Source organism: Peromyscus californicus, unplaced genomic scaffold, assembly GCF_007827085.1.
Source record: "Peromyscus californicus insignis strain IS unplaced genomic scaffold, ASM782708v3 Scaffold_8__1_contigs__length_139910024, whole genome shotgun sequence".
Taxonomy (NCBI): Eukaryota; Metazoa; Chordata; class Mammalia; order Rodentia; family Cricetidae; genus Peromyscus; species Peromyscus californicus.
Window position 1 is genome coordinate 99859615 of NW_026294606.1, and position 25299 is coordinate 99884913.

At 44.8% G+C, this 25299-nt stretch overlaps 1 protein-coding gene across 1 annotated transcript in view; it reads left to right on the plus strand.

The window, feature by feature from the left end:
* Positions 1 to 25035, plus strand: part of Glg1 (golgi glycoprotein 1) — a 115162-nt gene extending 90127 nt beyond the window's left edge. The window contains 14 exon segments of the mRNA XM_052727265.1: positions 2675 to 2761; positions 3946 to 4008; positions 5155 to 5268; positions 6472 to 6560; positions 8502 to 8619; positions 9564 to 9656; positions 11719 to 11856; positions 13365 to 13488; positions 14299 to 14441; positions 14585 to 14686; positions 15259 to 15366; positions 17811 to 17931; positions 18666 to 18772; positions 20546 to 25035. Of these exon segments, the coding sequence (XP_052583225.1) occupies positions 2675 to 2761; positions 3946 to 4008; positions 5155 to 5268; positions 6472 to 6560; positions 8502 to 8619; positions 9564 to 9656; positions 11719 to 11856; positions 13365 to 13488; positions 14299 to 14441; positions 14585 to 14686; positions 15259 to 15366; positions 17811 to 17931; positions 18666 to 18772; positions 20546 to 20713 (1575 nt within the window). The 3' untranslated portion in view covers positions 20714 to 25035.
* Positions 25036 to 25299: the final 264 nt, after the last annotated feature.

Sequence of the window (25299 nt, forward strand, 5' to 3'; positions counted from 1 at the left end):
CTACATAGAGAATTTGGAACCAGGCTGAGCTGCATGAGACTTTGTTTCAAACAACAAGGACTAGACAGATAGTCTGGTTGGTAAAGTGCTTATTTTACAAGCATAGGTTTGATCCTCAGCACCCAAGTGAAAGAGCCAGGTGAGGTGGCTCATGCTTATAATCGCAGCACTGGGGAAGCAGAAACAGGCAGGTACCTGGATCTAACTGTGAAACCAACCTAACCAATTGTCAAGTCCCCACATCCCAGTGAGAGACGTCTCACAAACAGGCCGGATTAGTTACTAAGGAATAACACCCAAAGTTGACCTCTGGTCCCCTGTGCATGTGCACTCAACACCAACACTTGCACATCTTGCCTACACATATATGTAGTGGGGAGAGGATACAATTTTCTACTCTTCCCTGACAATTATAGGCAATTAATGGCTGTGGAGAGAAAAATTTTAATTTTTTATTTAACTTTTTGAGATATGGTCTCTTTATGTAGCCCTGGCTGGTCTGGAACTTGCTACATAGACCTGGCTGGCCTCATAATCATAAAGATCTGTCTGCCTCTGCTTACCTGAGTGCTGAAATTAAAGATGTGTGCCACTACACCTAGCTATGAAATTTTTTTGAGCAGTGTAAGTGTTACAGCTCTGAGAGGAAAGGTGTCCTGGCATTCGGAATCCAAGGGATACCACAAAGACACTGCATGGCAAACCTCACACAAGAGATTTATTGGGAGGTTGGCTGCCTCTGCTCAGGAGTAGAGCAGCAAAGACCTAAGCTAGACGCAGGCTTTCTCTAGGTGTTCTACTCTGTAGGGTGGGGCCTGGTTACCTGCTGCTCGAGGGACGCTAGTGTGGCCTTTAGAGTGTTCTGTAGGAAGGGCCTGGCCACCTGTGCGCCAGGGGCTTCCATGTAGTATAGACACTCATATTTTGCCAATGCTTCTGTAAATAAGCCCTTACCTATGCCCCTATTAGCAACCCTGATTACTTACTGGGTCACATACAAAGATATACCAAAAATTGTCATGTTTTGGAGTTGGACATTTTAAGAAACACCGTAATTATTTACCAAGACTATTGGCTGTAAGAATATCATTTTCATCACTTGTTTCCTGAGCCTGCTCTAATTCTGTTGAGTTTATGACTAGAAAATGCCTGTAGTTTAGATACCTCTGTCTAACAGAACAACAACAAAAATGTGTTGCTCTAGAACCCCAGAAAAGGTTTTCTTCACACTGCTCTATAAGGTAAATCTTCAGAAACCCCAACTACATTGTGGCACGTGGCTGTGAGACTAAACCTAAGAATGGATTCCATGGATAAGATTTTTCTTGTTATCTGTTTGTCTTACTTGCAGAAGTTTGGTGCATTTTCCGCCTCAGTTCTGGCTGTTGTAATTCCTCCAATCCTTCTCTCTTTCTTCCTAAGTCTAAAACAGAGACTCCTACAGAGTGGTCAATTTGGTGAACCTTTGCTCGTAACAGGGCACTCTGCTGAGAGGTAGCTTTTGGTAGCTTTAGGAGAGTGGCCAGGTACTGTGCTTACAGTACTAAGCAGCTGAAAGAAATAGTGAATAGTAAGGCTAGATACAAGGCAGCATCAGCCCAGTGTCTAAAGCCCAAACAAAATACCCTTAAGTAATAATAGTATGTGGTTAAAGGGTCTGGAGAAGTAGCTCATCAGTTAAGAGCACTGGATTGTCTTCTTCCAGAGGACGTGGACTCAATTTCCAGCACCCATGTGGTACCTCACAACTATCTCTAGTACCTCTAGTTCTGAGGAATCTAATTCCCTCTTCTGGCCTCTGCTGCCCCAAGGCATACAAGTGGCACACAGACATACATGCAGGCAAGACACTTTTACACATAAAATATTTTTTTAAAATAGCCTACTATATCCCGGGCGGTGGTGGCGCTCACCTTTAATCCTAGCACTCGGGAGGCAGAGGCAGGCCTGGACTACAGAGTAAGTTCCAGGAAAGGCGCAAAGCTACACAGAGAAAACCTGTCTCGAAAAACCAAGAAAGAAAGAAGGAAAGAAAGAAAGAGAGAGAGAGAGAGAGAGAGAGAGGGAGGGAGGGAGGGAGGGAGGGAGGGAGGGAAGGAAGGAAGGAAGGAAGGAAGGAAGGAAGGAAGGAAGGAAGGAAGGAAGGAAGGAAGGAAGGAAGGGGAAAAAATAGCCTACTATAGTTTACAGGCTGAGTGTTATAGTTAGAAGATACCTGGGTAGTTCCTGTTGGACTTGTAAGTTTGGCCTTCTGAATTTGCACGGCTTAGTGTACTACTTGGCCCTCTCAACCACCTTGTTACATCAAGTAACACATTACATCTCAGTTTTTTTTTTTTTTTTTTTTTTTTTTTTTTTTTTTTTTTTTTTTTTTGGTTTTTCGAGACAGGGTTTCTCTGTGTAGCTTTGCGCCTTTCCTGGGACTCACTTGGTAGCCCAGGCTGGCCTCGAACTCACAGAGATCCGCCTGGCTCTGCCTCCCGAGTGCTGGGATTAAAGGCGTGCGCCACCACCGCCCGGCCTTACATCTCAGTTTTAATCAGGTAACGCGTTTGTGTTGTTTAGTGAGGTGGTTTTAAAAGGGAAACGAGTACGAAGGAGGCATGCACAATGTCCCACCTTCTCTTATTTGCTTCCATGACTAAACACCAAGGGCTTGCCTTTTTATGTTCAGGAGCTTGAGTGCCTCCAAGACCATCTTGATGACTTAGCTGTGGAATGCAGAGACATAGTGGGCAACCTCACGGAGTTAGAGTCTGAGGTAAGTAATAAGTATCTCCCTGGAGGAGAGGTGCTGCCAGCAGCCTGGCCATTATTGCTTAGCTCTTTTGTTTGTGTGCTCTTGAGAGTACAGATGCTCTGTCAGTCAAAAGAACCTTAACAATCTTTCCCTGTTGACTTTATAAAGAGGTACATTGTGCTGAGTCCTGACACCTTCTAATACAGCTCCAGAAAAGCTGTCTATACAGTTAGCTATTTGGTTCTTCTTCACAGTTATCAGTTTTAGACCCTTTTTCACTTGAGAAAAGATGGCTTCTGCACTGCAAGTCTCTGAGTCACATTTAAAAGCAGTGTAAGCAGTGATAGTCTCTTATTCCTAAAGCTCATTTAGTGAGGTCATTTGGTGCTATTTGTATGCTTAATAAAGTCCTGGGACTTGTAGTAATAAATGAAAGATTGAATGTATGAGTTTACCTCTGTTATACACTGAAACCTACTGAAATATAAAACATGAGATTTAAAAGCCTCATAAGTGTAGACAATACTGTTCAGAAGTGCAAGAGATAATAAAAACTCTAAAGAATTGGCATGCTCTAATATTATTGCCAAATATTTCATCTCCCCTTTCTTTGTTTTTGTTCTTTTCTATTTCTGAGACAAGATTTCTCTGTGTAGCCTTGGCTATCCTGGAAGTCCCTCTGTAGACCAGGCTGGCCTCGAACTCAGAGACCTACCTGTTTCTGCCTTCTGAGTGCTGGGATTAAAGGCGTGTGCCGCCACCACTTGGCACATCATCTCCCTTTTCTTAGTTCTGCCTCTTCATTTGTTCAACTTGATAAAAAGATCTGCCTGCCAGATGTAGTGGTGCAAACCTTTAATGCCAGCACTCAGGAGACACTGGCAGGCGGATCTCTGAGTTCTAGCTAGGGCTACATAATTAGAGGAGATAGAGGGAAAACACACACACACACACACACACACACCCCTACCTTCTCCTCCTCCATGCTTGGCTACACTGGCAGGCGGATCTCTGTGAGTTCTAGCTTGGGCTACATAATTAGAGGAGATAGAGGGAAAACACACACACACACACACACACACACACACACACACACACACACACACACACACACACACACATACACACACACACACCCCTACCTTCTCCTCCTCCATGCTTGGCTTTTGTGAAGCAGAGTGATTAATCTATTTCATCTTCTACAGGATATCCAAATAGAAGCTTTGCTGATGAGAGCCTGTGAGCCTATAATTCAGAACTTTTGCCATGTAAGTGATGTCTGAAGGAACATGGGTTACTAACAGAACCAAATTCAATGGGACTTTGGGCTCAAGGTTGTGGGGTTCACCTCTGTCTTCAGCATACACTGTTACAAACTTAGCAAATAAAGTTGGAACTTTAAACAAGATTGAGAGAGGGGCCAACAGCTTGGGAACCTGATGATTGTAGAGCTTGATCCCAGCAAGTAGTAGCACTGTGCAGATGAGCGTGTGTGTGTGGCTAGCAGCAGTGGGTGAAGTGACATTATAAGAAAAGTTCCAGGGGCTGGACAGATGGCTAGGAGGTTAAGAGCATTGGCTGCTCTTCCAGAGGCCTTGAGTTCAATTCCCAGCAACCACATCGTGGCTCACAACCAACTATAGTGGGATATGATGCCCTCTTCTGGTGTAAAGGTGTACATGCAGATAGAGCATTCGTACATGAAATAAATCTTTCAAAAAAAATACTTGTTAAAAATTTTTTTAGATAAAAATTAAAAAAAGAAAAGATACAAAAGAGAAACTCCAGGGTGTGGCTGAGTTGCTTCTCGGGAATTGTTAACAATGGTAGTAGTTTCCTCTTCCAAATGTCTCTGTTACACATCAATGCCGAGTGACTTCTTTTGCTTTATTTCTTTTTTGTTGTTGTTTTTGTTTTTGTATTTGTTTTCTTTTTTCAAGACAGGGTTTCTCTGTGTAGCTTTGCGCCTTTCCTGGAACTCGCTTTGTAGACCAGGCTGGCCTCGAACTCACAGAGATCCGCATGGCTCTGCCTCCCGAGTGCTGGGATTAAAGGCGTGCGCCACCACCGCCCGGCCTTTCCTTTATTTCTTACTCCCTTTCTACCCAAATTGTAGGAGTAAAGTAACATTTCGTAACCCTGAAGATCTGACAGCTAGGTATTAATCCCAAAGCCGCTGCTGGCGTCATAGAAGGAAATAAGTAATAGTCCTCACAGTAGATGTTCTTGCTTCATGCATTTTCTAATGAATTTTTATCTTTCCTGGTTTCTTGGGCTTATTTTGAAGAATTTATGATGTATCTCTTTTTTGAAGGCTTCTAGAGTCACTCCTATTCACATTTTTCCTAGATGGCATTATAGATTGTATTGCTAATTATTACAAATAAAGTGTAAATGTGTACTGTCTTCCTCAGGATGTGGCAGACAACCAGATAGATTCTGGGGACCTGATGGAGTGTCTGATACAGAACAAACACCAGAAGGACATGAATGAGAAGTGTGCCATTGGAGTCACTCATTTCCAGCTGGTCAGTCGATTTCCTGTCTTGGCTGCTGGGGTCATTACTGAATATCTTCCTGCTTTGGAACAACCAAGCAGTTCTGCTTTTCTCATTATTTCCAATTACGTGCCCTATTTGGAACTTCTCTCAGTAAATGTGACTTTCTCTACTCTGGCCAGGCACTCTTCTCAGCTCCTTAGCATTCAGTGACAAATGAGATGTCATCCTAGAGAGCATTCATTGTAGAGGGGATAGAAACAAGAGAGCGGGGAACCCCTGCTCTGGTTAATGCTCACCTGAAGTGATACTTACTATCACTGGAGTCTGTTGTTTTGTGTAACTGTTAGTGCACTAGCCTAGATGTTCATCAATACACTGGACCCTGAGTCTTCTCTTTGCTCCACTGTGTTCCTCTCTTCTCTTTATTTCTTTCCCCCGTTATGTGCTGGAGATTGAACTTAGGGCCTCACCTTACAAGCAGTTTTCCACTGAACTAAATCCCTACACAGTATGTCCCCCCCCCTTTTTTTTTTAAATCTTATAATTCAGATGTACCATTTGAACAATATGGCTGGACCATACTCTTTGTAATAACAGGAAGGTAAAGTGCATTCCATGATGTTAATGGACTCTCTTGCCATGCTAGAATCTAGACTCTAGTAAAAGAAAGATGCCAGAACAGGTATGGTGTATATCATGGCTACACAATCTGGGGTGGTTCAAGGAAGAAAAATAAAACCAGGGCAGGGATTGAGGAATGAACGGACTGCAAGAGGAGATATTAAGAAAAAGAACTAAAAATAGAACCCTGAAGGAAATGGCAGTGTAGACTATGTGAAGATCAGCCAGAGGAACGCTTTTGGCCTAGTGAGCTCAGATGCGTGTGATTTGAAGGACAGGAAGACCAGTGTGCCCACAGGGAGAGTCTTGAGATCTCAGCAGATTGCAAAAGTTCTTATGAACAGTCTGGCCTCAAACTTGCTGTGTAGCCAAGGATGACCTTGAACCTCTAATTTTCCTGTGCTGTGTATCTCCCAAGTGCTGGTATTATAGGCATGTACTATCACACCAGGTTTTTATGTGAAATAAATCCCAGAGCATTGTGCATGCTAGCGAAGCACTCTATGAACTGAGTTGCATCCTGTGATCGGGCTTCTGGAAGTTGTATAGCTAAAATGTTACCCATTGCTGTTAATTGCCCCAGAGCTGATTTTCTTTCTCATCTTTTAGGTACAGATGAAGGATTTTCGATTCTCTTACAAGTTCAAAATGGCCTGCAAGGAGGATGTGTTAAAACTTTGTCCCAACATAAAAAAGAAGTATGTATCTCTTCATTGACCTGTCCTGCCCTCCAAGTCTCCCTCAGCCTCTGATGAGTATGTAGGATATGAGGCAACTTCCTGCAGTCTGGCAGTACTGGTCCCGGGGCCACTCTTTTTGTAGTGTAACCCAACTCTGGCATTGTGTGCACAGACTATCCACAGCTCTCTCAGCCACATTTGGTCATAGATGTTCTCAAAAGAAAAGCCCCTGGAGTATGGGAATATTCCTTTTTTTTTTTTTCATTTTTATTTGTTTATTTTTCTATTATCAGCTTGGTACAGTACAAATTCTTACCCTAATAGTGAAATGTTTCATTGAGGCTTGCTTGCCCAGTAATTGAGTAAAACCAAAACTTATTATAATAAGCTACAGTCATCCTAGGGTCCCTCCCTGCTATATAGCCTCCCTGGTTCTGTGGATTGCAGTCTGATTGTTCTTTGCTTTGTATCTAGTATCCCATTATGGGTGAGTATATACCATGTTTGTCCTTCAGGGTTTGGTTTGGGTTACCTCACTCAGGTTTGGGAATATGGGAATATTCGTGATTTTTTTTTTTAAGAGTATGCAGTGCTCTCTCTGTATGGCCAGAAGAGGGCACCAGATCTCATTACAGATGGTTGTGGGCCACCATGTGGTTGTTGGGAATTGAACTCAGGACCTCTGGAAGAACAGCCAGTGCTCTTAACTGCTGAGCCATCTCTCCAGCCCCCTTGTTTGTTTGTTTTTTAACCTAGGTTCAGACAGCCTGTCTGATTGAAGCAGGTGTAGGGAGTCCTGAAAGAAGGAAGTTGCTGAGCCAGCTTCTTCCCAAAGAAGCATCACAGCCTGGCTGAAGTAGAGTTTTGGGGAATAAGTAGACCTCGGCTCCCTTGGAAATTAGGTCTTAATGAGGAAACTGATGGGCTTTGACAGCGCAGCTGCCCAAATCTTGCAAGTTGTTCTTGGGGCGGGGGACATTACTAGAACACATTTTCCCTTCCAAGACCAGGCTCCCATTTTAGACAGTTTTTTTTTCTGTACCTTTAGAGAATGTTTCACAGTATGTGAAGGTTAACAGCATTGTTCTTTCTGTGGTCACATTGTTTTTAACAAACAGTTATTGAATTGTGCTATCACACATGCTCTGCTTGGCTTCTGAAGGTGCAGTGGGGGCATGTCTTAAAGCCACAGTGAATGCTTGAGATGCAGATAGTATCGAGCCCTGTGTAACCTTTTCACTATACCTGTGTACCATGACAAAGTTTAATTTATAACTCAGACACAGTAGGAAATTAATAGTAACTAATTATATGGGTAGTTGCAGTGTCACGCATCTTTATCTTAGAACTCAGGAGACTGAACAGGAAGACGGAGATCCAGGTTGTTTTAGAGTACATTGTGAGACCATGGTTGTTTTGTTTTGTTTTGTTTTTCCTTTTTAAGAAAAAAAACAGTATACTGTATTAAAAGTTACATGAGTATAGATACAATATCTTGTAGCGCTATAGGTCCTAACAATATTGGCATATTTTTCCCCCTTTTAAATTCACAACATTGTTTGTTTGTTTGTTGTTGTTGTTTTTTCAAGACAGGGTTTCTCTGTGTAGCCCAGGCTGGCCTTGAACTCAGAGATTCTGCCTCCCAAACGCTGGGATTAAAGGTGTGTGCCACCACCACCTGGCTAAATTCAGAACTTTTACCTTTTCAATTAAATGTGATTCTTAGTATTTATTTGGCATATCCAGATTGCCAATTTCACTACTCCTGGCCTTTTCAAGCGGTGGTTAATAAGGGGGACAGTTAAATTATTGAAAACAACAGCATGAGGCTTACAAGAAATACATTAAACACACACACACACACATGAATTAATTCATTCATTCTGGGTGAATAGTGTGCCCAGTGCTCTGGCTTTTACCCCACTGCAGACAGTCTTATCTTTTCTCCTTCCGTGGCAGGGTTGATGTAGTGATCTGCCTGAGTACCACTGTGCGCAACGACACTCTGCAGGAAGCCAAGGAGCACCGGGTGTCCCTGAAGTGCCGCAAGCAACTCCGTGTGGAGGAGCTGGAGATGGTAATGCTTCCAGAAACCACAGGACCAGTGCTTAGCTGCAGAGGAACAGGGAGATGGCTTCTGCTACCTTTGTGAAGCGTGAGATGTAGTTACAGTTGAAAATCTTTCCGTATGACATTCCCACTTCTTTACTGTTTTGAGTTTGGTTTTAAATGACAGACTTTTTTTTTTTTTTTTTTGCCACATACCCCTAGACGCCAAACTGGGATAGATTCAAAGTGTTGATAGTCATGGACCAGTCCTTTCCACAGGGACAGATCTTTCCTGCCCACTCAGCTGTCCTTGACATCAGTTCCATCCTCTGGCTGCAGGATGGCAGTCTGAAGCGGTGAAACTACCTGCTTCACTTTGTATCTCTACCAACAAAGTGGGAAAGAAAAATCACCTTTCCCCTTGAAATAAAATTCCTCCCCTTAAATGTAGGTGTGCCAGCCTGGGGGCCATGGTTCTTCCCCACAGGGCCCGTCAGAGACAGCTGGGGAGGGAGAAGAGACAGGGACAGCTTCAGCTACTGGTGTGAAGCAGGAGTCATGGAATCACAGATGAAATCTTACCATATGACAGTTAGTGTCTTCTGCACACTGCTGCCACCTCTAGAAGTTATTCCTAGACAGTGTCCAGTCAACAAATAAGTCTGTAAACATTCCATCTTCAGGGGACTAGAGAGACAGTTCAGTGGTTAAGAGCACTTGCCACTCTTCCAGAGGACCTGAGATCAGTTTTCAGAACCCACGTCAGATGTCTCATGCCTATTTGTAATTCCAGATCCAGGGCATCTTGACACCTCTGGCCTTCTCAGGTACCTACACTCATACACACACCCACATGCGGGCACATATAACTACATATAATTTAAAATAATAAAAGTAAATGTTTAAGAAATATATATTGACATCTCTAGCCTAAAATCACCTCACTTCTCACACTGGCTCCCTGTCATGCAGACAGAAGACATCCGTTTGGAACCAGATCTGTACGAAGCCTGCAAGAGTGACATCAAGAGCTATTGTTCTACAGTGCAGTATGGAAATGCTCAGGTAACATTTCCTTTTCGTTTTTAATGTTGGAAGTCAAGTTAAGGTATTCTCACTGGTGAGACGAGAACTGCCACATCCTTATCAGTTTAATTATTCCCTTCAGCTGTTCTAGACTGTTGTTCTCAGCTTCTGACATGCACACTCCTCTGTACCCTCTCTGCCTTGTCTGCCCAGTAAATTCCTGGTGTTCATTTAGGTATTTCTTCTGCAGTAACTCCACATCCAATGTTCACCCCGTGTTCCACTCCACCCACACACACACCCACACACACTTGCTTCTTTCCTCCCTCCCTCCCTCTTTTCGAGACAGCGTTTCTCTGTGTAGCCCTGGCTGTCCTGGAACTCACTCTGTAGTCCAGGCTGTCCTGAAACTCAGAAATCCTCCTGCCATTGCCTCCCAAGTGAGTGCTGGGATTAAAGGCGTGCGCCGCCACCGCCCAGTGAGTTTTGTTTAATTTCTGCATTCTCAGCTGCCTAGGACCTTCTATGGTGCTTTAACCTTTGAGATGCTTTCTTCTCTGTCTTGTGTCTGAGGTTGCCATGCAAAATCTGAGTCTGTTGTTTCTCTCTCTCTCTCTCTCTCTCTCTCTCTCTCTCTCTCTCTCTCTCTCTTTTTAGTTAATCTTTCTTTTAGATTAGTTTTCTGTTTGATTTATAATTTCAGTGGGAATGAGACCAGGCAGGACCTTGTTCTTTGTCATGGTGGGCGCTTGTCAGAACAGGGTCTCCCTCTGGGCACTGTTTTTTCAGATACTGCTTTGCTTTTCCTCTTTCCTTCAATTCCTGTGGACAGGTGGTGCCCCAAGTCTGTCCCCAGTGCCCTTTTCACCCTTTCTTACTGCTTTCTGGCCTTGTCCGTTTGAGGTAATTGCTTATCTTCTGTTACCCAGCAAACTAATTTATCTTCAATTCTCTCATTCTTTAAAGACCACCGTTGGGCTTTTTCATTTCCTAAATCTCTGCTTGCTTCTTTTCATAACTACCTATTCTGGATTCTTGTTTATCATTTTCTTCTATACTGTTCTGAGGATATTACATATATTTTCGCATCTTTTCTTTGATTGACCTATTAGCTTTCCCCCTCAGGTTTGAGTCCTTTGTTTTTGTATCATTTCTTAGGTATCAGTGTGCTTTATCTAGTTGATGGGTCCTGGTTGTGTCTTTAGTCCTTCAGAGAAGTGTCATGACTTCATACTGCAGCCCTGGCAGGTGCTGCTTCCCATCTGCTTTCTTTGATTATGTGTTTTATATCTAAACATTTAGCACAGTGAGGAGATTGCTTCAATATATACCTACCTTAAAATCCATCCCGTGATACTTTTTACAGCACCACTCAACCTTTTCTCACAGCTTTTGATTGTTTGCCCTCTGAGATGTTATTTGTCATGGAGGATTGGGTCCAATTCATACTTAGCATCTAACGCTATTCTTATAAAGTTGAATCTCTAGACTCTGCCTGCTCTCTAGTCAGCAGAGTCAAATGTGTGCTCCAAGAGGAATCTTAACAAGGGAAAGCTCAAGAAGGCAGAAGAAACCACAGAGCCTAAGTGGTTTCCTTTCAGGTCCCAGTGCAGCCTGGTAGTCACCCTGAATCTTTGTCATCTGGTCCACTGTTGGCTCTGAGGTTATAACACCATGAGTATTATTCTCCTTAATGAGAACGTCCTTACTCTGACTGCCTGGAATTAGAAACAAAAGATCCTGGGATAGAAAAACAGTGCTGTTCACTGAACTGAGTGTTACAGTCAAAACAGATGAGTTTCAATCCCCGATACACTTCCTAACTCACCCATCACTCTTACATCATACATTACTGTCAGTTAATAGATGAACTGTCAGTTCCTGATTGGTACTTCCTAACTCAGCCATCACTCTTACATAATACATTACTGTCAATTAATAGCATCATCCATAACTGTCAGTTAATAGATGAACTATCAGTTCCTGATTGGTACTTCCTAACTCACCCAGCACTCTTACATCATCCATAACTGTCAGTTAATAGATGAACTGTCAGTTCCTGGTTGGTACTTCCTACCTCACCCAAACTCTTACATCATAGATTATTGAGTGTCTGAAAGAAAACAAGAAGCAGCTGAGTACCCGTTGCCACCAGAAAGTGTTTAAGCTTCAGGAAACAGAGATGATGGACCCAGAACTAGACTATACACTCATGCGAGTCTGCAAGCAGATGATTAAGGTAAGGAACAGGTGACCTATGTGACAATGACAGCATGAACCCCTTTCCATTGTATCCTGTTACACACAGCCAACATGGTGATTCCCTCAGCTCTGGTCTGTAGTCCAGTGGCATTTCCTTTACCTGCCAACTTGTAGATTTTTGAGCCCCCAGAATCTCTGGGGGTGGAGTAAACAGAGTGTCCATAAGCCCTCCAGGCAATGTGGATCCGGCTCAAGTTGGAAAAATCACAGAGCTGAGCTAATAGATGGCCAGGATGGGTGTGTTGAGAAAGCCACAATCTAGAGTTTTCATCAGATCCTCTCCCACGCTCAAGATGTTTCTTTTCTTTTCAAGATTTTTTAATTTTATTTTATGTGTATGAGTCTTTTGCCTGCATGTATAGAATGGGTACCATGTACATGCCTGAGACCCACTGAGACATGGGGTTTTCTAGACCCAATGTTACAGAGGGTTATAAGATGCCACATGGGTGCTGGGAGCCAAACCCAGGTCCTCTGCAAAAACAGCAAGTGCTCTTGACCACTGAGCCATCTGTAGCCATGCAAAATGTGTTTTTATTCTGCACATTCTTTTGCTTCAAATAATCCTCCAGTAAATGTTCTTAACCTATCTGTATACAAAGATATTAAACTTAAGGAAATGCAAAGAAATTTTAATAAAACGGCATTTCAGCTTTCCTTTAATATACAGTGCTGATCCTACCAGTAATGTCCGTGAAAATTTCATGTTTATTTATTTGTGTGTGTGTGTGTGTGTGTGTGTGTGTGTGTGTGTGTGTGTGTGCATGCACATAGGGAGAAGTGAGGGAGGAAGAACATGCACACTACAGCAAGCAAGGGGACTTGGTGGTGAAGTGTCCTAACCAGAGCTTGAGGCACTGTGACACAGACACATAGGTTAGCAAATGAGATGGAGTTCATTACCAGCCCAAAACTGAGCTCTCATTTAAGGACAGTAAGAAGAGTATAGAGCTAACCTCGCCCTTACACGTAAGGTAAACCGCATGTAGCCTTACCCCAGATCCCTGTTCACATTGGTTAATAGTTACTTTCTAAATTCTGCCACTGTGGTTGGGTAGGTAAGACCTGGGGGCTGGATAGCACCTGGTACATGTTTAATCCTACTCGCACAGTAAGTGCATTGTGAGATAGCCTGGACTATAACATAGCCATAGTAATAGGAACACACCCATGCAGAAGGTAACCAGTGTTGGCAGTAGGGGAAAAGTAAGCAAGGGACCCTGGGTCTGGGTACCGGCTGGTACTTAGCTGGTCCCTGCTCATGCCAAGCAATGCCTTTGTCTTGTGCTTTCATGAGCTCCCAGGTAGATGTAAAAGTAATCACAGATAGATTAGTTGCTAGTTTGATATAGCCTTTTTCTTTCTTTTTTTTTTTTCCCCAGAGCTGAGGACCGAACCCAGGGCCTTGCGCTTGCTAGGCAAGTGCTCTACCACTGAGCTAAATCCCCAACCCAGCCTTTTTCATATAATTCTGTTTATTTGCAGCGGTTCTGTCCAGAAGCAGATTCTAAAACCATGTTACAGTGCTTGAAGCAGAATAAAAACAGTGAATTGATGGATCCCAAATGCAAACAGATGATAACCAAGCGCCAAATCACCCAGAACACAGGTACCATCATGGCTCAGCTCTCCTGGTCCCATTGAGTGTAGCCCGAGTGGAACTGGTCAACATGTTGTTACCTCTGGGTGCCATGTAGCTCTTGGATTTGAAGAGAGGGGCCTGCATGTGAGCAGTGTACCCCTTCTCCTTTGAAGAGTAGCCAGAAAATTAGAATGAAGGTCAGGGGAAGAGGGCTGAAAATCTGGACAGCTGCTCTTAAAAAATATAGAGAAGGAATGAGCATTAGGGTTCCTAGGAAAGGGAATCCCACAAATTTACTCAAACTTCATGAGCATGGGCAGTTGTTTTCAGAAGGGAAATTTCAGCTCTTGACTAGGAAAGCTTGTAGCTTAGTGGACAAAAGTGTTAGATTTTTTTTTCATGATGCTTTCAAAAGTGTCTATTATGGGCTAGGTTTCTGTTGTTGGCTTTAAATACTGGACCAGAGAACCCCGCAGAGATGCTGCAGAGTTGAAGGAACTGAGTCGCATTGCTGATTAGCAACATTGGAAAGATGGGCGTGGTAGCACACACTTAATCCTAGCACTTGAGAGGTTGAGGCAGGAGGATTGTGACTTCCCTGCTCTGAGGGATCTATCCTTGAACTGCAGGGAGCCCTTCCTTCCTCAAAAACAGCAGCAGCCCTGGCATGGTAACTTCTCTGCTGCCGTTTACCATCTCAACAAATATATAGTTTATATAAAACTATATCCATGACTGTTGACATTCTATGTCCCCTTTTGAAAGGTGAATTTCCAAAAATCTGTGAAACTTTATAGGTGAACTATTTTATCATTTACTGACATGTTTTTACTCCAGATTACCGCTTAAACCCCGTGCTAAGGAAAGCCTGTAAAGCTGACATCCCTAAATTCTGTCATGGTATCCTGACCAAGGCAAAGGATGATTCGGAGCTAGAAGGCCAAGTCATCTCATGCCTCAAGCTGAGATATGCTGACCAGGTACAGAGCTGTATGGATGAGCATTTTCCCCGTAGACATGACTAGCATACTCCTGTTGTCCTTCCCCAAGCTGGGGTGTGAGGGCTCATCTAAAGCCCGATGCTCTCGGGTGGGCTGATGTGTTTTCCCTTTGTTGTCTGTAGCGCCTGTCTTCAGACTGTGAGGACCAGATCCGCATCATCATCCAGGAGTCCGCTCTAGATTACCGCCTGGACCCTCAGCTTCAGCTGCACTGCTCAGATGAGGTAAGCTGTGGCTGTCCTTGGAAATTATTGGTCTTCTTGGCTAGAAAAGGCCACCTGAGGAGCCCTGCTTAGGTTGCTCTTAAAACTGTCCAAAGAAAGTTGTTTAGTCTCTTCTCCGAAGATCATGTTTAGAAAGTCTGTGGGTGTATGTCACATGCAGTAGGCATCAAGTTGTAAACCTGAGCCACGTGTTAAGTGTTTGCTTTTAGTATTTTATTTGGCTATTTGACCTTTCTCCTTTATGACAAGTCCCAGAACAATGTACCTCTTTCAGAACTAGCAGTCTTTGAACTGTAAAAGGAGAACAGAGCATCCAATGCAGATAAAGGATACACACTCCACTAGGAAGCTGTTAGCAGAACCCTGGGCACGTTTGGGAGAATCAACATTGATATGTTTAGGACCTCGGTTTCCGAAGATAGTGGCATTGTCTCTCCCCTGTACTTGAGGAGCAGGCCCATTCAGAGTCAGCAACAGGCACCATGTATTCAGGGCTAATTTGACGGGGTTGATGTCTCTGGAAGCCAGCTGTTCCTCAGGAGGGTGGCCCTGTTTTCTTGTCTCCTGAGCAGATTGCCAGCCTATGTGCTGAAGAAGCAGCAGCCCAGGAGCAGACAGGCCAAGTGGAAGAATGCCTCAAGGTCAACCTGCTCAAGATCAAGACAGAGCTATGTAAAAAGGTAGCCACACCCTCATCCTTGCCTGTCTCCTGCCTCTTTTCTCTTTTTCCTTTTGGTTCCCTTCCATTATTTATTGGAAGAGAGCCATAGATTAATGGTCAAGGACCATATAATGGTTTGGAAAGAGGTAACAACATAGAATGCTGGGTAGGAAGGCTTATATTTTATATTTGAATACTTTTTTTTCTCCTGATTTTTCAAGACAGGGTTTCTCTTTATAGCCCTGGCTGTTCTGGACTCACTGTCTAGACCAGACTAGCCTGAACTCAGAGATCTGCCTGCCTCTGCCTCTGCCTCCTGAGTGCTGGCAATAAAGGCATGCCCCACCACGCCCAGCTTGTATTTGATTACTAAGGAGTTGGTATTACAGCATTAAAAGGAAGAAGAAAAAGGAGGAAATGTGGGTGTATCTCTCTCCTCTGCTAACAGTGATCAAGTCCACATTTTGAGGAATGGTAAGAGCTGATTGAGAAATCTAAGCTGGTGGTGGTGGCACACATCTTTTTGTTTGTTTTTGTTTTGTTTTTCAAGACAGGGTTTCTCTATGTAGCTTTGGAGCCTGTCCTGGATCTTGCTCTGTAGACCAGGCTAGCCTCGAACTCACAGAGGTCCACCTGGCTCTGCCTCCTGAGTGCTGGGATTAAATGCGTGCACCACCACCACCCGGCAGTGGCACACATCTTTAATCCCAGCATTCGGGAGGCAGAGGCAGGGGGATCTCTTGAGTGTTCAGCCAGCCTGGTCTACAGATCGAGTTCCAGAACAGCCAGGGCTACACAGAGAAGCCCTGTCTCAAAAAACAAAAAAATAAAATAAAATAAAGGATTTTTTAGACAATATTTGGGCTTTGAGGAGAGGTTTTTGAGGTTTTTTTGTGATTGAAAACAAGAACTCATTTCTGGAGTTTGGTGTAGCTCAGTAGTAGAGTGCTTGCCTGCTCCTACATCCAGTGCCCACCATCACAAGAGAAAAAGTGGGGGAAAAGCACTTGCCACCACGGCCCACAACTTGATCCCAGAACCCGTGTGTGGAAGGAGAGAAAAGACTCTAAGTCTTCCTCTGACTTCTACAAGCATAAACACAGAATAAGCAAATGTAATGATAATTTTAAAAATTCCGGGGCTAGAGATGGCTCAACAGTTAAGAATACTAACTGCTCTTCCAGAGGACCCAGTTTCAATTCCTACTGCCCACATGGCAGCTCACAACTGTCTGTAAGTCTAGTTTCAGGGGACTGAACACCTGTGGCAAAACACTAATAATGCACATTTTAAAAAAAAATTAGCTGGACATGATGGCACGCACCTTTAATTCCAGGACTCAAGAGGCAGAGGCAGGTAGAAGTCTCTGAGTTCCAGGACAGCCAGGGCTATAACAATGATACCCTATCAAAACAGAACAATTTTTTTTTTTTTTAAAGTAAGAGAAGAGACAAACATTTCTGGTCTATCTTTGCATCTTATAATTAATTGCACTGTGCATAAATGAAGTATCTGTGGAATTGATTTTAGTCTGCTAGGTTTATATCCCTCTTGCTCAGAACATCTTTAAACTTAAAAAGAAGGACAGAAGTGGGCTGAAGAAATAGTTCAGTGGTTGAGAGCACCTGCTGCTCTTCCTGGAGTTCATTCCCAGCACCCATGTCAGGCAGCTCACAACTGCCCATAACCCCAGCTTCAGAGGTCCTGTGCCCTCTGGCCTTTATAGATAACTATTATGTACACATACCCACACACATGCACATAAAGTTAATGCAGATAAATCTTTTTTTGAGGACTTAAGTAAAGTAGAACATTTTATAAACAAAACATACCTTTATTTGGTTGAGAAAAAAATTTTTTTTAAATTATGTGTTGTCTGCATGTGGGTATGTATACATAAGTGCAGGTATCCAAGGAAGCCAGAGGCATTGGATGCCATGGCTGCTGGAAACCTAACTCAGGTCCTCTGGAAGTGGTTCTTAGCCACTGAGCCATCTCTCCAGCCTCTTGATTGAGGAGTGGAATTTGAAGATTAGACTAATAGGCTGTATATTAAAATTCTCAGTCATCAGTCTCATTTTTTAATTTCACATCGTTCAGTTTTCCTAAAGTAACAGAGTAAATATTATATTAATAAAAATACTAACGTGTAGGTACTTTAAAATAATGTGGCATACCAGAATGCCAAGAACTTCTGCCTGGTCATCCAGTCTTGTACATACTATTCTTAGCTTTCTTTAACCCCTGCTTTATTCCTCAGAGGTAGTTAGCAAATTAAATTGGGTGCCAAAAGTCTGCACTCTGTGCATATATGGCCACATTACCACCCACCTGCCCCAGAGTAGTTCTAGTTCATCTTCCCTCTTTGGCCTGTTTGTTTGCATGTTCTATGGAGTATTAGAGCCTGCAGATCAGATCCACTTCCTCTCCAAAGCTCTTCCCACAGTGCACTTCCCTTTTCAGGAAGTGTTGAACATGTTGAAGGAGAGCAAAGCAGACATCTTTGTGGACCCAGTTCTTCACACAGCGTGTGCTCTGGACATCAAACACCACTGTGCGGCCATCACCCCTGGCCGAGGACGGCGTAAGTCATGATTGTTTGCTCTGTCCCTGTCTGAACTCCTTCGGGAGGAACAAAGGCTGCTCCCTTTGAGTAACCAGTTGGAGCTGCTCTGACTGTGGCTGTAGACCAGCCACATACAGCCTCTCCTGGATATCCGCTTGATGGTGAAGCTAGGCCTTGGTGGCAGTGAATTTGGGACTAATTTTGCAGGTTCGAACCAGCCAGAGCCAAAGATTTAGTGAAAAGGAAATTTGAATTATTTGTTAAGGAATCAAAAATTCAGTTACAGCTAAGCATAGTGGTGCACACCTTTAATCCCAGCACTCGGGAGTCACAGACAGGCGGATCTCTGTGAGTTCAAGGCCAGGCTGGTCTATAGAGAGAGTTATCCAGAGAGACTGTCTCCAAAAGAAGTTAAATCACTGGTTATGTCCTCTTCTCCCCTTTCCTACACTGAGCATCCTGGCTCTGTAACAGGCACTGAGGCAGCTTCTGGCTGTCTGAAACCCAGGTGGTAGTCGGCAGCTTGTTTCTAAGCCAGGGACACCCCATGAAATAGAGCTGTGAAGACATTGTGAACAGCTGACACTGGAAGCCACACTCCTCTCCAGTGGGGTCGTGATCAGGGTTTCCAGGAAGAGTTTGACTTGGTTGGTCCTGAAGAGCTGAGTTCTCAGATGTTCGGGAATCTTCTCCCTGATTTTACAGAATTGTTTCCGTACAGTTGCAGACTTCTTGCTCATTTTCTCCCACAGAGATGTCCTGCCTAATGGAGGCCTTGGAAGATAAGAGAGTGAGGTTGCAGCCCGAGTGCAAAAAGCGTCTCAATGACCGAATTGAAATGTGGAGTTATGCAGCCAAGGTAAAAAGCAAGAAAGCCTTTGACATGGCAGCCTCTTCTGCCAGTTCTCATCTTTGTGACATGTGTCACTGGTCTTATCTTTGATAGAAATCTAGCAGTAGATATATTCTGAAAATCAGGCCAGGAGGGTGGTGCACGCCTTTAATCCCAGCACTCTGGAGGCAGAGACAGGTAGATCTCTGAGCTCAAGGCCAGCCTGGTCTACAGAATGAGTTCCAGGACAGCCAGGGCTACATAGAGAAACTGTCTAGAAAAACAAAACAAGAGAAAAAGATATTAAGTCTCTAAAAGTAACTGTTCCTGAACCCATAGCTACCATCTCCCTTACAGCAGCTTAGGTCTGCAAAGCTCTGTCAGACCAGTACTCTTTGTCATACTCAGATTCCCATAGTCCATTTATCATTTATCATTACAGCCATCCCTTCACTCCTCCCCAAGGAAAAAAGCTACTTGTGGAGCCCCAGTTAGGTGGAGCAGCAGACACTAAGTCATCTTCCTTTACTGTTTTCCTCTCCTCCGAGCTGCTCAAGTTGTGGCTGAGGGACTCAGAGGGACTCACTGCTTATTGTGTACTAGCAAATCTCATTAATCTTTCTTGCACCTCCTGCTCTGTTCTTAAATATATGTCATGAACATAGGAGCCACCCAGTTTTCTCTTGACCACAGGCTTCTAGGATTCCAGGATAATACTCAAAAGAACAGTTTGTGTGCACTTAGGAAAGCTTTTGGTCCTGGGCTTTTAAGTCATGATTACACAGTGTTTTTGATGTGAAAGTACTTATAATGTAATGATTATACTCACAGTGTGGTGCATGCTTATAATCCCAGTGTTTGGAGGTTAAGGCAAGCACATCACAAGTTTGAGGCCAGCCTGGACCTTCTTCTAGCAGCAATAAAAAAGAAAAACATAAAACATGGCCTCAGCTTTCCGAAGCTTTGTTTTATAAAAAGGTATCAAACACAATGAAGAGCATAAATACATCTGTAGCCTTGTGACTGTCAAGAGGACCCCAGACTGCAGTCTTCACTGTGACGGAGTAAGGTTTGCCTGCTGGGCTGGTGTGAGCAGTGAGTGAGTGAAAGCATGCAGAGACCTCACACAAGCTGACATCATGTCCGCAGCACGAGGTGCTGTTAGTGCTTCCACAGCGCTTGAGGGGTGGCGCCTCTTGTTTCTGTCTGTTTGGGCAGGGGACACTTGCCGGTTTGTGATCCAGAAAAAAGGGTCAGAGCTATGTTGGTTTTCTTCCCTCTCCCTCCTTAAACAAGTAGATGTAAACTAGAGTGTACAAGACGGTTCAATGAGTAAAGAGGCCTGTTGTGCAAACCTCAAGACCTGAGTTCAATCCCTGGAACCTGTTTAAAGGTGGAAGGAGGGAACTGACTCCATAGAGTAGTCCTCTGAGCTCCACATGTACATCATGGCAAGTGTGCATCCACATATTCACATCCTACACACATGCGCATGCACAAAATAAGAATAGTAATAATAAAAAAAGAAAAGCCAGGTCTAAGGGCACACTCCATTAATCCCAGCACTTGGGAGGCAGAGGTAAATGGATCTCTGAGCTCAAGGACAGCCACGACTACGAAGAGAGATCCTGTCTCAAAACACAAAACAAACCGAATTAATTAAACATACTTTAATTTATAGATTTTATATATATGTATGTATGTATGTATGTATGTATGTGAATTCAGGGTGGTAAGTTAGCTATAATCTGCCACCTACCCAGCTCTCCCTCAGAGGGTTACACTGCTGTCTCCTTCCAGGTGGCCCCAGCAGATGGCTTCTCTGATCTTGCCATGCAAGTCATGACATCGCCCTCGAAGAACTACATCCTCTCTGTGATCAGTGGGAGCATCTGCATACTGTTCCTGATTGGCCTGATGTGTGGACGGATCACTAAGCGTGTGACACGAGAGCTCAAGGACAGGTAGAGCCGCCTGACCACCAAAGGAACTACCTGCCAGGCCCAGTTTGTACAGCCTTCCTGTATAGTGAGTGCACCCTCTCACTTCGTCCCTCCACGAGGTGGCACCAACACCCACAGTAGAGCAGCAGCATCAGGTGCCCACTGCATCTTCCCATCCAGACTTGGCCACACCCGCGGTGTCCTCCTCCTCCTCCTCCCAGCTGTCCTTGCGGCATCGGCAGCTGGCTGCTTTGGTGGTAGCCTTTGTTGGTGAAGGGTTTACCTGCCTGTAGACAATTCTGTCATACCAACAGACCTGCCAGTACTTCCAGAATTGAGACACCTGACCTGCAACTCAGATTGTTTTTAAAAACAAAACAAAAAAGACAAAAAAATTTAAAGAAGGAAACAGTGTATATAGTAGCCCATCTCCTTCAGTCTTGACTCAGCAGTAGGGTCATTTCTTTCATGTAAATGCAGCGGGTGGCAGCAGGACTTGGAGGAGCTATGCATATCCGGTGCCTGATCATTGAAATGTCTGGTTCCTCTCCTAGAAGCAACTTTGGGCCACATCAAGGCAGGGGACTTCACCAAGTAGTGGGGACACTAAGCAGCCTGCCCTGGGTCTTGTTTGCCTCTGCTGCAGTGTGATGCCTTCCATCTCCCACCCCAGATGAGCCCCTGCTGCCCGCAGCTCCATAGGAACGGGCGTTGCTGTGATCTCCCCACTTGAGAGCAGAGGCAGGAGCCTCCCTGGGTCGATGGCAGTGGACTAGTGGGGAGCAGAAGTCTGTGAAGCAGGACTGTCCACTGATCTGCACTAAGGCCTGTGTCTGAGCCTGGGGTTGCCCTGGAAGTTCTCTACCTCCGCAGGAAGTAGTTACTAGGTTGGGGTGTGGACTTCTGAGATGAGGATGAGGGTGGCAGTGCACGGAGGGACAGGGGGTGGACTCACTTCACTGTGTTTTTTGAGCTACAGTTCAGGCCAGAAATGGTGGCTTCTACAGATTAAGCCTGGTCTCGGATGTGTGACTGGCAATGAAGCCCGACCGTCTGTAAACGCCAGGCAGACTTCCCAGACAAGCTCTTGTGCCTCTCTGTGAAGGGATGTGGAAGTGATTGCATTAAAAGATGGAGGATTTTCTCTGGGGTTTAGTTGTGGTGTTGTTGTTTCCATTCTGTTCATTTGCTGTGTGTACCCACTCTAGTAGGCACTGGCTAAATGTTCCATAATCTGAGCTTTACAGGAGCATGATTCCCAGCCGTCTTGCCTCACTCCTCCAGGGTGGAAATGGCAGGGTTAGGGCGTAAGAGGGAGAAACCCAGGTAGCGCAGTTCACCTTTGGCTCACCTTTGGTGAGTTTGGGCCATGGCGTCACAGTGGCTGTACAGGAGGGTGGCATGTACAGTAGGAGATATATTTATATAATATATATTTTATTAACCTGTTAGATGTCCACAGAGTATTATAAATCATGTGCCTAAAACTGTCCGCACAGACCCAGGCCCTTTGCGGTGCCCTCTCTGCCCCTGGCTCTCAGTTACACCTACAAGTCCCGCTGCACCTGAGCGTGTGTGTCTTCCCTGAGATGTGTGTGTTAGTGCAAGCTGGGTCAGTTTCGATCAGTTTCTCCACATTACTCCTTGTCTGACCTGACTGACACTGATTTGAATACTGTGGTTTTCTTTTTTTGCTGCCTCTTCTGGTGGCAGTGAGTTCCAGAACCAGCTGTGTGTCCCCTGTGTAGGGACAGGAGTCGCCAGGCGAGCTGCCTGCTAAGCTGCCTGGTTCCCTCAGTATTGCTTTTAGAGTCTTCCTGGTTCTCAGCACCTGTCCTGGGATTCTTGAGTTTGATGAGACTTAAAGTCCCTGCTCTGTAAGCAACACCCTCCACTGCTAACTGGCTAAACCAGTCCTTAAAGCCCCTCTCCCCAAAAGTCTCAGCATCACACTGGGGCTGATATCCAGAACTGCACACGTTGTTGAAGGTAGCCCCCTGACATCTCTGTGATTCAGGGTCACATTGATGTTCAGAGTAGACTAGGGTAGGATCATGGCTCTGATCCCTGATGCCTCCCTCCTGATACGTCTTCTCACATGTCTTGATATTTCTGTTTCTACACTGACAGGAATCCTCACTGTCTGTAGATTTGGAGGTTTGCTGAGTTAGGTTCTTAAAATATTTGTCATTAGAAATGGTCAGAATAGAAGTGATAGCTACCAGGGTCTTGAATTGCCTAGTACAGGAAGTGTTCATCTTCCTTGGAGTAGTTCTTACGGCTGGCTCTTAGTCTTAGGCCTGGTCTCGAGTAGGTTTTTCTAGTCTCTCTCTGGGGTCCAGTGCTGTCCATTCTGTAGCTTGTTGGGCATAGTGGAGTGGGCTCTAGGGCACTCGAGCCCCTGGCCTCATAAGTCCATCATGGGTATAAATTAGATAGTCATAAACTAGTCAAGAACCCCGACCCTGCAGTGGGAGCCAAAGTCTGAGCCTTGCGTTTGCTGGACTTCATTGCCTAAGAACAGAAGCAGTCAGGAGGTTTGGGCCAAGGCTTCGGCAGCCAGGTCACGATGGTCTCCCTTTGCCAGCTCATGCCAGTGTCTTGGGGACTGTTGGTGGTACACTACCCTTTGCTGCTTCAGAAAATCAGAGGCCTGACTGAGGGCCTCTGTGGACCAGTTCAGAAATCTGGATAGTGAGTCAAGAACCAGACTAATCTCTGATGGGACCTTTCCCAGTGAAGGAACACTCCAGGAGCAAGACATTCATTTTACCAGGGTGCATCCCTGGACTTGATTGCTGTTGCTGCTGTCAGAGGACATGCCGGCAGTCTGGCCCTGGGAAGTCCTTAGACTCTGCAGTCTCAGAGAACACCTGGCTACATTTCCAGCCCTGGTGCTGTGGGTCAAGTCAGCATGCTGAGCTAGTGCATCCTTAGTAGGTGGGGCACTCCAGTGGCATTTAGTGATCAGGTGGTGACAGAACCCATTAAAGGTACCACGGCTACCATCTCCTGCTTTTAGATAGGAGCATCCAGGCCAGCATGAGGCCAAAAATGGGTGAGAAAGAGTCCTCTGTCACAGATGAATTGGCAGAATGTTATTACCCAACTTTATGTCTTCCTGTTTCCTGAAGTCAAGTGATAGAGGACACCCTGTTATCAGACACACTGGGTCGGGGTTACATGATTAGTGCCCTCAGCCTTCCTGAGAGAACATTTACTCTTGTGTATCAGTGTGACTTCCAGAACTCTCCATGCTCCCTTAGAGGCTGTGTACCATTTCTGGGCTCTCCTGGCTGGTCTCAAGTCTTCTGAAAAGATACCTCCCTTCCTATTCTTTCCCCTGTCCCAAAACAAAAACAAACTTTGCCCACTCGCCCCAGGCTCAGTATCTCAGGAGGATGCTAGCGGTACTCAGAAGTCAGCCGGCCCAAGTCAGGGCCACAGAACTAGAAGGTGGTGGTGGCCTTTTGAATTACATGCCTCTTGCAAGTTTGTGTTTCGATTTCTTGTGAATTTGAAAACACAAAGCTCAGAATGCCCTCTTGGATTTCTCCGTCCTACTGGGTTTTGGTTCCCAAAGGGCTGTACCTGCTTTTCTGGTCTCCCTTCCCCTCCATGTACCTTTGATTGCCGTCTGTCCAGCCACACTTTTCCTTGGCCTCTCCAGTTTCACCTGTTAAGGTAATCAAGTTTAAAGTCAAATTTCCCTTCTTGCTACCCAGTTCTCAGACAACAGTGAGTTGTAAGCAAACGAAGATTAAACCTCAAAGGGACACACTCCCCTGAGCAGACAGTGAGGCTGCAGTGTGGGCTCAGGAGGTGGTGACAGATCCTGACACGGCTCTTCTCTGACATCTTTACCCACTTCCCGGGCCCTGAGCTCCAGGCTGTGGAGAGCTCCCTAGGTGAGGAGATGTGCAGACCATGCCTCTAGATCATGTTTCGCCTTTTCCCAACCCGAAGCTGACATGCGAGCCTCAGAGCATGGAGTCCTTTGCTAGCACAGGTCCCAGGTCACCGGCTGCGCAGTGGGCGGCTGGGCCTTCTGAGGGTTGCCCCCTGCCGGACGGCAGAGTAGTGAGTGCTGTACCAGGTCTCGGGCCGCGAACCTGGTTCTGCTTCTCATTTTGGTTTTTGGTTTTGTTTTTTTAAACAAAAAGTACAATTAACAAGCCTCTTTTGTAAATGGATTTCCTTTCTATGTATAAAACCCCTGCAGTTCCTTGTTTTTACATGTTCATGCTGTGCAATTTCAAGATGTTACTGAGATTCTGAACATAATGTGCATTTTTTTTTCTGTACAGATGAAATGGGAGAATTTAATAAAGAGTTTGCAGGTTTGTACTTGTTGAATCTTGTCTGTAGTGAGCGGGAGGAATCCCCAACAATGCTCTGCTACCACAGATTCGTTGAGCTGTGAGCAAACTTAAGTACACAGACCTTGCCAAGGAGGTCCGTGGATCCTGGTTTGTTGGGGCCCAGCAAAGTGAGACTGCGGGATTTGGGTGAACGGAACCTCCATCCCCTTTTCAGTGAGCTGTGGCAGGGCTGGAAGTCACATCTTGGATTTTCTGACTAAGCTGATTTGTATTGAATTACTCGTTCTTC